General features: G+C 39.4%; 2 protein-coding genes across 4 annotated transcripts in view; one reads left to right on the top strand and one right to left on the bottom strand.

The window, feature by feature from the left end:
* SLC4A3 (solute carrier family 4 member 3) overlaps positions 1 to 7,885 on the top strand; it is a 53,819-nt gene extending 45,934 nt beyond the window's left edge. For 2 of the 3 annotated variants that reach the window (XM_039354383.1, XM_039354382.1), the window contains exons 16-23: positions 222 to 416; positions 635 to 841; positions 1,424 to 1,513; positions 2,996 to 3,162; positions 3,564 to 3,817; positions 4,473 to 4,642; positions 5,240 to 5,413; positions 5,664 to 7,885. In XM_039354383.1, the coding sequence (XP_039210317.1) occupies positions 222 to 416; positions 635 to 841; positions 1,424 to 1,513; positions 2,996 to 3,162; positions 3,564 to 3,817; positions 4,473 to 4,642; positions 5,240 to 5,413; positions 5,664 to 5,741 (1,335 nt within the window). In that variant the 3' untranslated portion in view covers positions 5,742 to 7,885. The remainder of the gene's footprint in view (positions 1 to 221; positions 417 to 634; positions 842 to 1,423; positions 1,514 to 2,995; positions 3,163 to 3,563; positions 3,818 to 4,472; positions 4,643 to 5,239; positions 5,414 to 5,663) is intronic. The other variant, XM_039354384.1, reaches the window with a different exon arrangement.
* A 4,624-nt stretch (positions 7,886 to 12,509) lies between these two features.
* LOC120312973 lies at positions 12,510 to 15,160 on the bottom strand. Its single transcript, XM_039354377.1, has 3 exons — positions 15,135 to 15,160; positions 13,293 to 14,508; positions 12,510 to 12,994 (listed from the first exon to the last, which is right to left on the bottom strand). The coding sequence occupies exons 2-3, from the start codon at positions 14,499 to 14,501 to the stop codon at positions 12,854 to 12,856; spliced, it is 1,350 nt and encodes a 449-aa protein (XP_039210311.1). The 5' UTR covers positions 14,502 to 14,508; positions 15,135 to 15,160; the 3' UTR covers positions 12,510 to 12,853.
* Positions 15,161 to 16,057: the final 897 nt, after the last annotated feature.

The following is a 16,057-nucleotide window of genomic DNA, read 5'->3' as shown; positions in this document are numbered from 1 at the left end:
TGAAACTTCCTCCATATACAAATTAGAGTTCATACTGTCTCCACTGCAATCTTATGCAGTGTTTTGATAAACTTCAATTATTGTTGTCTTCTTGAAACAATAGATACCTATAAGACCATATTATGGGGACTTGTTGAGAACAGGCTAAGAAACTATGCATAGTGAGAAGGCAGACTTAGATGATGTCTCTAAGCTCCCGATTTTTATTTATTTTTTGCCAGTTTTGTCAGAGCCAGAACATTGAGTATTTGACAGGTCGGGTGTGGATTGGCTTCTGGCTCATTGTCTTCATTGTCATTATCGTAGCTGCTGAAGGCAGCTTCTTAGTGCGCTACATTACACCCTTCACCCAGGAGATTTTTGCCTTCCTCATCTCCCTCATCTTCATTTATGAAACATTCTACAAGCTGTACAAGGTAAGCTTTCTCCAAAGAGTTTGTGATTAGCTGCTTATATCAGCTGTTGGATTCAGTTTAAAATAACTGATAGGCATGTGGTTCTTTACCAATTTTGATCTGTTTTTTACTACCCTGTCATGCTAAACCTAAATAAAAGGTTTTAACAGCTACAGTTTCTGTGGCTGAAATGAGTGATATAGTAGTAAATGCTTTTCTTCCTTATGCTGTGTTCCCAGATATTTGCAGAACATCCTTTGCTGCGATTCTATCCACCAAATCTTCAAAGAAATTTGAATTCTAGCATATTACCTGCCGATTCTACAGTCCTTGATATCCGAATGCAACCCAACACAGCCCTCCTATCCCTCATCCTCATGTTGGGGACCTTTTTCATTGCTTTTTTTATGCGCAAATTTAAGAACAGCCGTTTTTTGGGAGGAAAGGTAAACATAAGATCTGTATTGTGGCTTTTCTCCCATGCAACTCTTTCAGCGGATTTATTTCTATTTTTCATTCTAATTCCCAATGAAATTAGGATTCCCAAAAGTAATAAGTGAAGTAGTCTTTCTGAGTCCTTGTGTAATTTCTTAATAGATAGCTTGGTCAAAATCATAGCTATGGAATGAAAAGGCATTCCCTCTTCTTCCTGCAATACTCAGTTTTAATCTGTCTCTATAGAAATTTGGGTATTCAACTTCCACTATATTTTAAAAGTGAAAATGCTCCTGAGTTGTTGTAAACCTGGAGAGTGTTCAGAATAAATCATCTTGAACCGGGCCAAGTAAGTTCTATGGAACTGGCAATGTACAGATAAAGAGACATAAAGTATTAAAGATATATCCATTATCCTTCAGAAAGTGTATTATCGCCCTATCAACGTGCTTTTACTTAGAATCACCCTTCTATGTCACGAGGGGCATTTCTTCAGAAGTTGAGAAAATTGGTTTCAGAAGGTAGATTTGATCTCCCAGCAATAGCTCCAATTTGCCTTTTGTTCATTTTTATCTCCCGTATTTGTTCTATAGGCCCGGCGAATCATTGGAGATTTTGGAATCCCTATTTCCATACTTGTCATGGTTCTGGTAGACTATACTATTACTGATACATATACACAGGTTGGTGTTGCATGTCTGAAATATTCACCATCTCATGGGAACTATAATACATTGATTTTTCTAAGCATTTGGAGTTAATCTTTTTGCTTTTTAATTTTTTATTATTTTATAATATATAATACAACAGTGCAAAAGAAAATAGTAGGAAAATAGGGGAGGAAAAAGGAAAGGGAAAAGTGCAGGGCAAGGAGAAAAAAGAAGGAAAAGGCGTTGTCTTCCGGCTTCCTTTGGTGCAGCAGAATAAGATAGTAAAATCAAACCTCAACTTTTTCTTTTACATAATAATATTATAAACTAGCCATTTCTATAACAACAAACCTATTAATTGGTAAAACCCAAAATCAATGTTTCATTTTTTCCACAAAGTCCAGAAGCAGTGTCCAAGTAGAAACAAAAATAATTGTATTTTTTCCTTTAATCAAAGCAGTCAATTTGGCCATCTCTGCTAATTCCATCAACTTTTGTAACCATTCATCCATTTGGAGTTAATCTTGTGTGTGCAGAACTCTGAATTTAGGCCTTTTAATCAGCATTCAGTTCAGAAGGCTGCCATGCAGAAAATAAAGGGTGTCCCAGTCATATTATATGATGTATTGATCAGCTGACCTCTGCTTCAGTGGGAGGTTTTGTTAAAATGTGGAGTCATCTAAGAACAAACAACTACTTTTTGTCTGGGCTTCTGAATAGCACCAAATGCTATGTTATAGTATGACTCTGGAGAGCTAGGATATTTGTGATTGTAGAAGCAAGTATGTCTTTAGTGCAGTTAAAAGCTAAAATTGCCATCTAGATTTCATAGTTATAGCAAAATGTATCAAGCTAGGATTAAACATACAGAATCAATTTAAGGCTAAAAACTATGCATATAGAAATATTATCTATTGAGATTACTTAGGAAAACTTTGGAATTAAGCCATGTAAAATTGCTTTTCATCCCAGTTGACTTCTGTTATGAAGATAGGCAGTTAAAAGATGTACATACATGGTAACACAGGTCAAGGTAGGGTTTATTAAGAACTAAAAATCTGTCAACTTTACAAATGAGCCTGGCTGCAGCCATTTTTTCCCCTCATTTGAGGTTGCCACATGGAATGGAGGGAGGTGCTTTGTTAGTCCAAATAATCTTCTGTCCAGTGGGAACCAAGGTCATCGGCTACTCCCGTGACTAGGGACTGGGCATTGCATAAAAAAGCCCACCAAATTAGTATATTGAGGAATGTAGTTGATAGCATAGTTTTGGGTAGGAATTAAACTTTATAATTGGAAAATTGTTACTTTTGTATTTAGACTTGGTTTTACTTTTAACTAATAACATGTTTAACATAAGTAATAAACATGTTCTTTGCGGGATTTTCAAGCCTCAGAGTTCTGCTTTATTCGTCTCTGTCAGTCAGAACCATGAGACTGTGGTTATACATATGTGCTATTATCTTATCCCGATTTTAACATTTAGTGTGCTGATATGTTATATTCTCCTTATAGAAGTTGAATGTGCCCTCAGTGCTGTCAGTTACAGCCCCAGATAAACGGGGCTGGTTCATCCATCCCTTAGGAAGTCAGCAGACCTTTCCCCTCTGGATGATGTTTGCTTCTGCCATTCCTGCACTACTGGTCTTCATCCTTATCTTTATGGAAACCCAGATCACCACGTAAGTACCAGACCTTTATGTTATAGATTAGGTTACTCATATTTATCATCCTATGAGTCCTAAGTAAATTCTAAAGATCACTGGAAACGGTGAGGAAGTCAGAATTAAGGCAATGAGGATTTTAAATATTCTTATTGTCCACATTGCACAAGAATGTTCCCATCTGCTTCCAGTAACTACTATGTGCATGTTACACAGGAAGCTTTATCTGCAGTATAGAACTTAATTGCTGCCTCTGCTTTTTCATTTATTACCAACATGCCCCATCTCTTTCCTAACTAAAAAAAAAACTGTTGCAAAACATTTTAAACCATGGCTTCTTTATATTTCCCTTAGTAAAGCAAAGCAGTGTTAGGATGTCCTTGAAACTCACACATGTTCTGTTTCCATCTTTTTTGTAGTCTGATTGTCAGCCAAAAGGAACGGAAGCTGTTGAAGGGATCAGGCTTCCATCTTGATTTGCTGCTTATTGGGACAATGGGAGGACTTTGTGCCCTTTTGGGATTGCCTTGGCTCACAGCTGCCACTGTCCGTTCCATTACTCATGTCAATGCCCTTACTGTAATGAGCAAGGCCATAGCTCCTGGTGAGAAGCCAAAGATCAAGGAAGTGAAAGAACAACGTGTGACAGGAGTGCTCATTGCTGGCCTTGTTGGTGAGGTCCTCTCAGAGGAATATGTCTTTGTGGTGATTATGTTCATTTGATGAAATTAGATTAATCTGCCTGGTCAGCATTATCTGTTTAATAATTCTATCTAATACATACTTTGGTTGGGTTGGAGGTTTGAGCAGATGATTTTGTCAGAATCATAGAAACAATAAAATCAGCAGATCCTCTGCCTTCCAAACTATGAATGTGAATTCAGTGGTACCTCGGTACTCATCCTTAATTGGTTCCAGGAGGCACAATGAGTACTAAAAAGAATGAGTACCAAACTAACCATGTGATTTACCACGTGACACTTCATTTCAGCTGTCCCTTTTCCTATGTTGGCAACCTTCCCAGCATGGTTGACTTTCTGTCTGTCCTCTGCAGCTGTCCCCTACTTCCTTTTGCAGTATGTCAAGTACTAAAACAAACACTGAGTACCAGGACAACATTTTCACATCAAAATGCATTGAGTACCAAATTCAACGAGTTTTCAAGTAGTCAGGTACTGAGGTACCACTGTACCTGTATATCTCTGCCAGCTACATTCTTCTGAATTCCTTGGAAAGTTATGTGTGCCATTTTAGGCATTGTCTTACATTCTCACTATAGTTACATTGGTATCTTTGAAAGAAAATGGAACATTCTGTGCTATTTGCAGGTCTCTCCATTGCCATGGGAAGTATACTTCGTCAGATTCCATTGGCTGTGCTGTTCGGGGTTTTTCTGTATATGGGTGTGACATCTTTGACTGGCATTCAGTTATATGAACGGCTCCTCCTTATCTTCATGCCATCCAAGCATCACCCTGATCACGTTTATGTTATCAAGGTAGGATCCCTTCAGGGAAATTGGGAAGATAAAGAATGAATCCATTGGATGGCAAAGTGAATAATGTCTGCAGGTGGAAGTAGTGACTGGAGATTGGGATGGCATTACAAGAACAATGGTATTTTATTTTATATAGACTGTGTGTTTTAATAATAGTTACTATCTGATGTTTCTATTCCTGTTATCTTCTTCCTATAATTTTCTTCCCCGAGAGTTACTGGGACTCAAGCACCTTATATTATTATTATTATTATTATTATTATTATTATTATTATTATTATTAATCATTGCACAGTCAGCCAGATGTTCAGACTGGATTTGGCATTTTTGTCTACCTATCGAATCCTTAATTATTATTGTAATCATTATCATCATCATCGTCATCTTCCTCATCATCATCATCACAGTCAGCCAGATGTTCAGACTGGATTTGGCATTTTTATCCATCTATTGAGTCCTTCTTAGGGATATGGAATAGGCAAAATTTGATATTTCATGATGTTATTATTATTTCCAAGATCCATTTTTTTTGTTATGAACCTTCTTTTGTTGTTGCTTTTGTGCACAAGATTTCTTTAACACCTTTTTCTCCTTCAGGTGAAGACTTGGCGAATGAATCTCTTCACATGCATCCAATTAGCCTGCATTGTATTGCTTTGGGTGATAAAATCCACTGTGGCATCATTGGCTTTCCCATTTGTCCTGATTATGACAGTTCCTCTACGGCGATACCTGTTGCCACGTTTCTTCCATGAAAGAGAACTGAAAGCGGTAAGATGTTAAGAGAACTAATCTTTATTTGACCACTGTGCACATTTACTTTTGTCAAATGCTTTATAAAGTATGTCGCGCAAGTACCACTTGAAGAGGAGGAACAAGCAATTTAATTTTTGCCTTCCTCACTGCATTAGAATAGCAGATATGCATTTTCCATGATATCTCTCAACCATCCTCCAACTTCCCCAGCGGCACCCATTGTAACTGAATGGATACTTATTCCTCTCTTCCCTCTCACTTGCAGCTAGACTTAGAGGATGCAGAGCCAAACTTCGATGAAGATGGGCGAGATGAATACAATGAACTTCACATGCCAGTATGAGCAGGCTGCTATATGGCTACTGGTTCTTTCCTGGCATTGTGGGATAAGCTGTTCTCCTCGTGCTGTTCCTGCAGTGGCTTTTAAACTGATCATAGGTCTAGTCCAATTGGCAGCTGAGTCACAACCCTCCCAGAAGCTCCAGACCATAAGAGAACTTGGGCAAGCAGAGCAAGAGGAGTTGCTGCCTTCTTATGGACAGACACAGAATATAATTCCAGCCACTAGCACCCATGCTCCTACTGAACAGACCTTGTTGTAGTGCTGTGCCATATATTGACCTGAATACATAGACATCTTAGCCAGTTGTTATTAGTCTCCTGTCTAGAGAAGTCAAGCAAATTAAACTGTTTTGCAGTTGGAAAAATAGCAGCAGGTTAACAAAGGAAGAGGCAAGTAAACCTTCTCGAATGTTAAGGGCAATGCTTTTCTTTCAGAATTAAGTTTTCTGGGGTGGTAGCAGGAAGTGGAAGAATAGCTGGTGTTTATTTATTGACTGTTTAAGAGAGTGTGCTTCATCTACTCTTCTGCATGATATCCTTGCCTGGGATTTCATGTTTATGGGAACCTTTGATCCTTTCCTTTTGAGGAATGTCAATAAGGATTGTTGGAGACCACAAATTGCAGTGTGTACCAACAAGGTTTTCAGTACCATGATGTGCTCAGCAGGTGGAATGTGGTATTTGTGCAATATTCGTGGGCACATGCATCAGTTTGAGCAAGTACTGTGCCTGTGTTTGCTTTTTCTTCGGTTGTCCAAAGTGTTGAGGTGATCTAGGAAGGATATCCATTTACACAGGGAAGGAAGAAGTGCAGGTAAAATTTGATGGTGCAGGCTGGATACCAGGAACAAACTGACTAATGATGGAGTGAAAATTGAATGATGGATATGGTTCTAAGTGAGATCATCCCCCAAAAGTTTACACTATTCTCATGCTGTTTTTCTCCCCTCTTGCAAAGAAAGTCAAACATGCAACCAGACAACTAGGAATCTTAGAAGCTAAGGCTGAAACCTAATCTAGTTAATTATTTGATCTACCAAGCCTGTTTGTTATACTGAGTCACTTCCTTTCCACTTAGTAGTCTTCCATGCTTTACCTTCATTGCTCCTCTTGCTTTGTTCTTTAGTCTCTCCATGGTCATTGCATTACTCATTTTAGTATTTCTTTAAGGAGCCCTAGCTGGGTCAACAGAGTCACTTCTCCAGAAAAGCTACTGATGGCTTGGCCCTGATAATTAATAAATAAGATATCTCTGAGAGAGAGCTAAAATATTCTGCATTTGTAGCTTTGAAGCACTGTATTATACAAGCTTTCTATAGGGATAAAGGATTGTCTTCATTTGCCTTTTGATATATCAAAGCAATAGTTTCTAGCTCCTGGATTTTACCTGACCCTAAAACCTTCTGCCTTTTCTCAGGCCCGTATCACTCTTGTATCTCCCCCTGACAACTGCCTAGTTTTCTTTTAATTTTGTCCTGGTACTTTCTTCTACAGTTGCCATATAAAGATCAGATTTTGTGACAAAGCTAAACTGCATGAAAGATGCATTGGTTCTGTTTGCTAAATTTGAACTTTTAGAATCTGAAAAGCCTGCTCCCTTTTCAGTTGTATTCATTCAGTCATGTACATTGCATTTGTGCTTGATTCATAGGCCAAACATATGCTCAAACACCATGCAGCACAAGTTCAGTGCAAGATTCCAGCAGTGCTATCCTACTGGGTCATTAAGCAGGGACTCTAGTGAACTGTGAAGTCCTGTTCCATAAATCTGTTGTATGTAAGTGGAATAAAAGATATACACAAAAGGTCAACCCTGACTCTTGCCTCTAGTGAGGCAGCAAACCATATGACATAAGAATTTGGTTCATGGCACCACTCTGCTCCACTGCCTCTCTGTTACTAAAATGGAGGCTGTCCCTACCCACCTACCTCAGGGGTTACCTGTTGAGGGCTGGATTGTCATGAGGCCATATATATTTATTCCTCTATTCATTCCCAGCTGGCTGCCAGCCTACCCCACCCACAGACAGTGACCTCCATTGTGCCCTGTGTAGCAAATCTGAACTGTCGGGGCAGAGACCCCAGTACAACTCTTCTGAATGTAATAGGAAGGATATGGCTGCACCAATAAATCTTTCACTGGTATGTTTTGCCTGGTTCCTTTTATATGCGCCTGAAATGGAAAATCCAGAAGAAGAAAAAAGCCCCATTCAAGTAGAATCAAAGACAAGGATTCAACTAAAGTTTTCCCTTCTCACTGTCATATATGTGCATGCATTCTGAGATGCCTTTTCTTTAGATTATTAGCAAGGCTGCTCTTGCGTTCCTTAAGCCTTGGTGCAGGTTATAAATAAATGAAAGATGTTCCTGTTTCTGACACCAGATCTGAATAATCTACTCTGACTGTTATTGCCTCTCAGATGTTTCAGCCAGACGCCCGTCCTTGGCTTGCCAGCAGAAATCTCAGAAACACAGAATTCAAATTCTTGATTTTATGTAGGCATAGCATATGTTTTGCTTCCCTCACCAAAGAAGTTATGCCTGTCCATTAATTTCTGGGCATTAAACTGTACTCAAGTTTTCATTAAAATGTACTCCAGTTTAGGATCAAAGAAAGGACAAATGCACAACTCCATAAAACAAAGTAACATTAAACATCTATCTGTCTGTCTGTCTGTCTGTCTGTCTGTCTGTCTGTCTGTCTATCTATCTATCTATCTATCTATCTATCTATCTATCTATCTATCTATCTATGACATAGTTGGCATTACAGAAACCTGGTGGGGTGAAACCCATGAATGGAATGGACTGATGGATGGATACAAATTGTTCAAAAGAAACAGGTCTACAAAAAGAGGAGGGGGAGTTGCACTATATGTAAGAGAACACTACATATGTACAGAAATGCACATGATCCAAGATAAAATCTCTCCAGAATATATATGGGTCAATATAAAAGATGAAAAAAGTGACATTACCATAGGTGTATATTACAGGCCACCCAACCAATCAGAAGAAATAGATGAACTCTTTGCCAACCAGCTAACAAATGTATGTAGGAAGCATACCATAGTAGTAATGGGAGACTTCAACTATCCACATATCAACTGGGAGACAAACTCTGCAGCAAGCGGGTGATCAAACAGATTCCCAACCAACCTAACCGACAACTTTGTCATCCAAAAGGTGGAGGAGGGAACTAGACGTAAAGCCATATTGGACTTAATTCTATCCAACCTTGATGAATATAAATCACCGGGGCCTGACAGATTAGATCCCAAAGTTCTGAAGGAGCTAGCAGATGTTATCTCAGAACCATTGCACCACATCTTTCAAAAATCCTGAAGCACCGGGGAAATACCTGAGGATTGGAAAAAGGTTGATGTGGTTCCCATCTTCAAGAAAGGGAAAAAAACAGACCCAGGAAACTACAGACCAATCAATTTAACATCAATACCTAGGAAGATCCTAGAAAAAATAATCTAAAAACAGATTTGCGAACAACTAGAACAGTGGTTCTCAACCTGTGGGTCGGGACCCCATTTGGGGTCGAACAACCATTTCATGGGGGTCGCCAAACAACGCAGTCTGCCATTTTTTCCCCCTTTTCCTTAGCTGTGCTACTCCCTTTTATTCTATTGGCTTTTGAAAGCCAATAGAATAGACTCTCTTGAATAGAGTCTAATTCTATTGGCTTTCAAAAGCCAATAGGAATTGTCCAGGCTGTCTCTGCCCTGCTGAGCCCGCCAAAAGTCCCATTCTGCAAACGGTGCTGCACCAGTTGAGTAGTCCTCGACTTACAACCGGTTGGGGGTCGCGGCATTAAAAAGGTTGAGAACCACTGAACTAGAAGCAAACAAAGTTATAACTAGTAGCCACCACAGGTTTGTTAAAAACAGATCATGTCAATCCAATCTTATTTCATTCTTTGACAAAGTGACTAAACTAATAGATGTGGATGTAGTAATACTTAGATGTCAGTAAGGCATTTGATAAAGTAAACCACAACCTACTCCCTAATAAGCTAGAAAAAGGTGGAATAGACAACATCATCACCAGATGGATTTATAGCTAGCTGACAAACGGTACTCAATGAGTAGTATTGAATGGCACTACATCCACATGGAGAGAAGTAAGCAGTGGGGTACCACAAGGTTCCATCTTAGGCCCAGTACTCTTCAATATCTTCATCAATGACTTAGATGAGGGAATTGAAGGGGAACTCATCAAATTTGCAGATGACACCAAACTGGCAGGAGTAGCCAACACCCCAGAAGACAAACTCAGGATCCAAAAAGATCTTGACAAACTTGAACAATGGGCCTTATCCAACAAAATGAGTTTCAATGTGGAGAAAAGCAAAATTTTACAGGAAATTTACAGGTAGGAAAAATCAAAGGTACAAGTACAGATTGGGCAAGACCTGGCTTAAAAACAGTAACTATGAGAGGGACCTTGGAGTCCTAATGTACGATCACTTAACCATGAACCAGCAGTGTGCAGCAGCAGCCTAAAAAGCTAATACAATCCTGGGTTGTATAAACAGAGGCATAGAATCAAGATCACGCAAGGTATTCGTACCACTTTATAAAACCCTAGTAAGATCACATCTGGAATACTGCAGTCAATTCTGGTCATCATATCACAAAAAAAATGTTGAGAGTTTGGAAAAAATTCAGAGAAGAGCAACTAAAATGACCAAATGTCTAGAGACTAAAACATATGAAGAATGGCTGCAGGACTTGGGTTTGGCTAGTCTAAAGAAAAGAAGAAGTAGGGGAGACATGATAGCAGTATTCTAGTATCTGAGGGGCTGCCACAAAGAAGAGAGGGTCACATTATTCTCCAAAGCGCCTGAAGGCAGGACAAGAAACAATGTTTGGAAACAAATCAAGGAGAGAAGCAACCTAGAACTAAGGAGAAATTTCCTGACAGTTAAAACAATTAGTGGAACAACCTGCCTCCACAAGTTGTGAATGTTCTAACACTGTAAGTTTTTAAGAAGAGATTGGACAACATTTGTCTGAAATGATATAGTTTTTCCTGCCTGAACAGGGCGTTGGACTAGATGACTTCCAACGTTTCATCATTTCCCCCCTCGCTGCCTCCCAATGGAGGCAGCATGTGTGAGTTTATAAGTTCAAAGCTCATCTCATTAAACTTACCGGATGAATTCAATCCTGCCAAGTTAGCCAAAATTATTATTTCCATATTATAGACAGGAGAGCTGATAAGACTACAACTCTAAGATGGCAGTATGCTTATACTATTCAGGTGAAATTTGAACTAAGGCGAAATCCTGTCAGTTCCACCCCACTGCACTGGATGGTGCACTGGATCGGAAGGAGGATTCCTGCTTAGCAAGTGATACTGGATAAAGGACGAAAAGAAATTTGGAATCCACCAATCACTGTTTGAAACTTTCCTGCATTAAATCCATAAATCCTATAGGGATAACACCATTTAGGTCAACATATTTTTCTCCTGACTCAAGCATGTGAAGAATGCAAACTCTGGAGTTCTACAAGACAGTATGAACCCCTGATTTGCTCTCACCTGAGCTAGGAACGTATTGGGTCACCCTTTGTGCAAGGTGCAACAACAGCTTGCGTTTATGATGACAGTGAGGTTCGACAAATTGGAAACAGCAGCAGCCTACTCAGATCAGACAAGTGAGTATTTCTAGGCATTCCAGATGCAGGAGTAAATCCCAGAATACCCTAATGCTCCAGATCCAAAAGAGGCCAGACAAGAGTTGAACTTTGTAAGCAATGGGCATCTCTATTTCAGCTAGGTCAGGAATTTTTTGACTGCCATGACTTTAAGTCATGACTGATTTCGTCAATGCCCGTGACTGCTTCTTGTTTAAGATTTGGTTACTTCCAGAACACAGTTTCTGGTTCCTGTTTTCCATTCCTTTGCTCAATCAAAACAGCCTTTTGATGGATGAAATTCGGTCCTGGGAAAACACTTCCTTAATACCAAGGAAATGGTCATTTCAACTGCAAAGCCAAATCCACAAACTGAGCATACAGAGCGCTCCCAAACCAAGAATAAGGTTCCCCTTGATAAACTCACTAATGTAGAATTCCAGGAGAGAAAAAATGACTTGTCTAACCACAGCAAAGCAGTCCTAGTTGTACATCTTTGATTTAACACAATAGGGCCTTAAAGTCATGCAACTATTCTATACCACATGAACTGTTTGTAAATTTGAATTACAGGTAATCTCAACTTACAGCCATTTGTTTAATGATGGTTCAAAGTTACAACAGTAATGAAAAAAAGTGGCTTATGATCATTTTTCACACCTGCAGCCATGCATCATGCCCATGGTCATGTGATCAAAATCCAAACACTTGGCAACGCGTTTGTATTTATGATGGATGCAGCGTCCCAGGGTCATGTGATCACTTTTTGTGACCTTTTGACAAGCAAAGTCAAAGGGGAAGCCAGATTCACTTAACAACCATGTTACTAACTTAACAACTGCAGTGATTCACTTAACAACTGTGGCAAGAAAGGTCGCAAAATGGGCAAAACTCACTTAACAACTGCCTTGCTTAACAACATAAATTTTGGGCTCAATTCTGGTCGTAAGCTGAGACACCTGCCTGTTCCAGCTGAAATAGCTGAAACAGTAGTTCTTTCCAGAACATGAGAAATATGGGGCCACTCTCCAGTAAGCAAGACTCCATGATAAGACATTTTGGTCAGTAATAATATACACTTTGTCCTATTCCAAAGGATCAAGGATACCAACAACGAATTAGTACAGGCGCATAAATTATTTTATTAGGGGTGAGAAACATGGGTTGTTATTGAATTATAACTCCTAGCATCTTTCACCATTAGTCTTATTGATTAGATTTTTAAAGATATGGTGTAGCAACTTTATCTACATCCCTGATAAGATAAATCTGCATCAGCTGCAGCTTCCAGACAATCATCAATGGCAGCCCTTAGTAAAACACATTACAATACAGCTTATGAAGCTAAGACTGAGGTGATTATATTATGTAATATAAAGATGGGGGAAAGTGAGATGGGGAATTTCCCCTGAAACCAAGTCTACATTAATGGTATCACTGTAGGCTAGAGCACTTTTCATTCTCAAGGACAAGAACTCAATATATTCAGGCCCACTGAGTTGCAGGAACTGTGCGAATCAATTCTATCAGCTAGCAGGAGATCACGTTGAATCTCTTCCTCGGCTTGCAAAAGGCTCGTAAGCTTCTGGCAGCGTTCCTGCAACTGGAAGGCAAACAAAAATGACATGAATCATTCACATGATAGCAGAATTAAGTAATCCAGAAGAACCCCTTTTGCCTAACAGCCACACCTAACTAAAGGGATTCGTTTCCTCCATTCTTTAACACAAGATTATTAATACAGTACATTATGAAAAGGCCTCTATCCCCCCCCCCCAAATATAGTACACTGCCTTTTTAATTTATTCAGGACCCAATTCCTCACAGCTATTGGAAGAACTAGAGCTGGTAGTTCTGTGACCATCCTTGATTAGCCACAACTTATTAACCTAGACTCTTACTGTATAAATTGGTCGTATAAGGATTGGCCTGACCTCCAACTCTAGTAGCCAATCTCTCTGCAAGACGTTCTTGCGGTACTTCTCCAGCCTAAGCTGCCTCTGTAAGGCATTCAGCTCACAGAGATTTCTTTGGTGCTGTGCTCTAGACACGTTCCAGTTGCCTTTCTTGAGTTGTTGCTCAAGGGCTTTTAGTTCGCTTTTCTTGGCCTCTTGCTGCAGATGCAGATCTGAAATCCTCTGGTTTACCTCCTGAATCTCTGCTTCCAGTGTCCAAGAACGTTCCTCCCGCCAGAGCAGGGACAGGAGCTCCCCGTAGATCTCCTGAAGCTGATTCCTTTCCTGGATAATTGCTGTCTGATACATGTCCCTATTATTTTTGTTGTTGTTCGCTGTGGATGGTCGTGAGATCTTCATACATTCATTATGGTTTCGAGGTAGTTCAGATTGGCAAAGGGATACATCATGCCAGGGATGGGCGAGGTTGCCTTTCATCACTGTTATGTCACCACACTTCCGGATTAGGACTGGATGTGAATGTTCTGGGTGGGAGCTATGCCTGCTGGCGTGGTATTTCACCCACTGCTTAGTAAGCTCAGCAGCTACTAAGCTCTTATGAAAAAGATCTGGGACTAACCTCAAGATCTTCACAAAGGGATGGATGTAAGCAAAGCCCTGCAGATCGAGCAGGCTCTGAGGGTGGAAGGCTTGCTCACAGATTGAGTCCTTTCTCAGGAGCAAGGCCCATTTCCTTCTGAGGGCAAACAACTGCCTGGCTGTACGTGCTATTGACACTGTGGCATGAGGCCTGCATCCTTTCATGAATCCCAAAGGAAACCCATCCAGGGAGTCATCATTAACATACAGGTTCTCACACAAAGGAAACACAACTTTGGCATCAAACTCTTCTTTTAAAGAACTTAGGTAACTCACGTAAGAGACAAACCAAGAAATGTAGCTGGCGATGTCAGATTTATCCCCACTAATTGTAATTCTCACAATGTCCTGTCTGTTACATTCCTTAGACTCCACAAGCTTTTCCAGCTGCTCAAGACTGTGAATCCCTACTACACCATCATCTTCACAGAGCAATAGCAACAATACATTGTAAAGAGTGTGAATGTCAAAAGCCTGCTGACAAGATTTTATGTGCTTCTCAAAGGCCTGGATCTCCTCTTGAAGAATGGTATAGAGGGCTTCCACAGGTGCCATAGGCCACCTGAGAAAGGAGAAAGGAAAATTGTTGAGGGAAAAAAAATCACTGGGCAAGGTTTATTGCATACCCACAAAAACCCATGTTTTCTCTTGAATAATTGGGATAGCTCTCCCCACATAAAAATATCCTCCTCAAAACAAAATAATAAAGAATCTTATAACTGTTTAAAAATCAGTCAATGTATATACAGTACTGGATACATTTTCATAAACTAGATAGATAAAATATTATCCAAAAAAGGAAATATATTTCGACAAATGTGTTGTTTGTGAAATTCACTGCTAAATATTTTTCACTATACCAACATTTTACATCCTTTCCACTACTCTTCATATATGCACATATGAACAACTGAGTTCAATATTGCATATATCTGATGAAATGGTCTTTAGCCTATAAAAGTTATACTCCAATAAATGCATCAATTTTCTAAGTACTACGATTTTAATTTTTATAGAAATAATTAACCAAATTACTTCTCTACACATTGTAATCTACAAGCTGGAACACACAACTGTAATACACATCATGACATAAAGGAAAGCTTTTTGAGGGGTGCCTAATAAAAGGCCATGCTCTGACTCTTAAATTTGCATGAAAAATGCACTTACTTTTCTTTTATGTCCCACCTTATTCTCTGAAGTTCAGACCTTATCACCTCAGGCTGCAGTGCCCATCTATTGAAAAGAGAAGCTGGTTACATTTTATTGAGCAGAGGGAGAGAGATAAACAATTTTTGCCATGGACACAGCATGTTGGAACTTGCTTGTAGGGCTCACTGCCAGGAGACAAACGTAGTTGTATTATGATCCATCAACAATGGAGAACAAATTTCCAACGGACAGAAATTCAGTCTCACTACCAAGAAAGAATTAGAAAGGGTAGAAATTGCAACTTAAACTGAACCTGATAAAATTTCAATTGAGTTCACATAACATACTAAGTCAAACGGTCTATCTCTGAAGTATTGTTTTATTGTCCCTAATAGTATACATGACTCTGGGTGGAGAAAAGGAGACTTACTCCATCTCTTCATCATTTGGTTTTGGAATACAATTATAGGAAAAAATATTTCTTACATGCTGGAGTTTGGAATTGAATTAGAAAGTCTAAAGTCAACTTTTAGAACAGGAGATGGAACTAGAAAAGCACTGATTTCACCTGAAAGGGTTTGGGTTTTGTCTTCCCTTGACAAACTGGTTAAATCAAATGATACTAGTTTGGAAAATATTTAAAAATCACTAATTAATGCAAGATAAGAATGTTGTTAAATGAGGTAAATACAAGAAAGATGCACTGCACCCTTCTGAAAAGATAAATTCACGGGAAGCATATGGAGTCTAGATACACAACTGCTCCTGAATACCCTCAATTTACAGAGCTTAGAGGTGCTCTGATGCTCTGGAACAAGAGCTTTTGAGAGTAAGAGCTACTCTGTACACATCTACTCTGTACACATCCTCTAAATAATCTGGCTAAGATAATTTTAGTAGTGGTGTTGCAGAATCCAGAACAATGGATCCCGGGGGAAATCAACCCCCATGCTAAGTGT

Source organism: Crotalus tigris, unplaced genomic scaffold (genome assembly GCF_016545835.1).
Source record: "Crotalus tigris isolate CLP2741 ecotype Arizona unplaced genomic scaffold, ASM1654583v1 scf7180000018550.1270297659:1495590, whole genome shotgun sequence".
Taxonomy (NCBI): Eukaryota; Metazoa; Chordata; class Lepidosauria; order Squamata; family Viperidae; genus Crotalus; species Crotalus tigris.
The sequence above is the reverse complement of the archived record's forward strand: the minus strand, read 5'-3'. Positions and strand labels throughout refer to the sequence as shown.

Excerpts from the sequence above, each read along its gene's own strand:
- LOC120312973 (XM_039354377.1), bottom strand. The coding sequence starts at position 14,501 with ATGGCACCTGTGGAAGCCCTCTATACCATTCTTCAAGAGGAGATCCAG. Across the intron at positions 12,995-13,292 it reads TTATACGACCAATTTATACA|TTGCAGGAACGCTGCCAGAA; the intron begins GTAAGAGTCTAG and ends TTTGCCTTCCAG.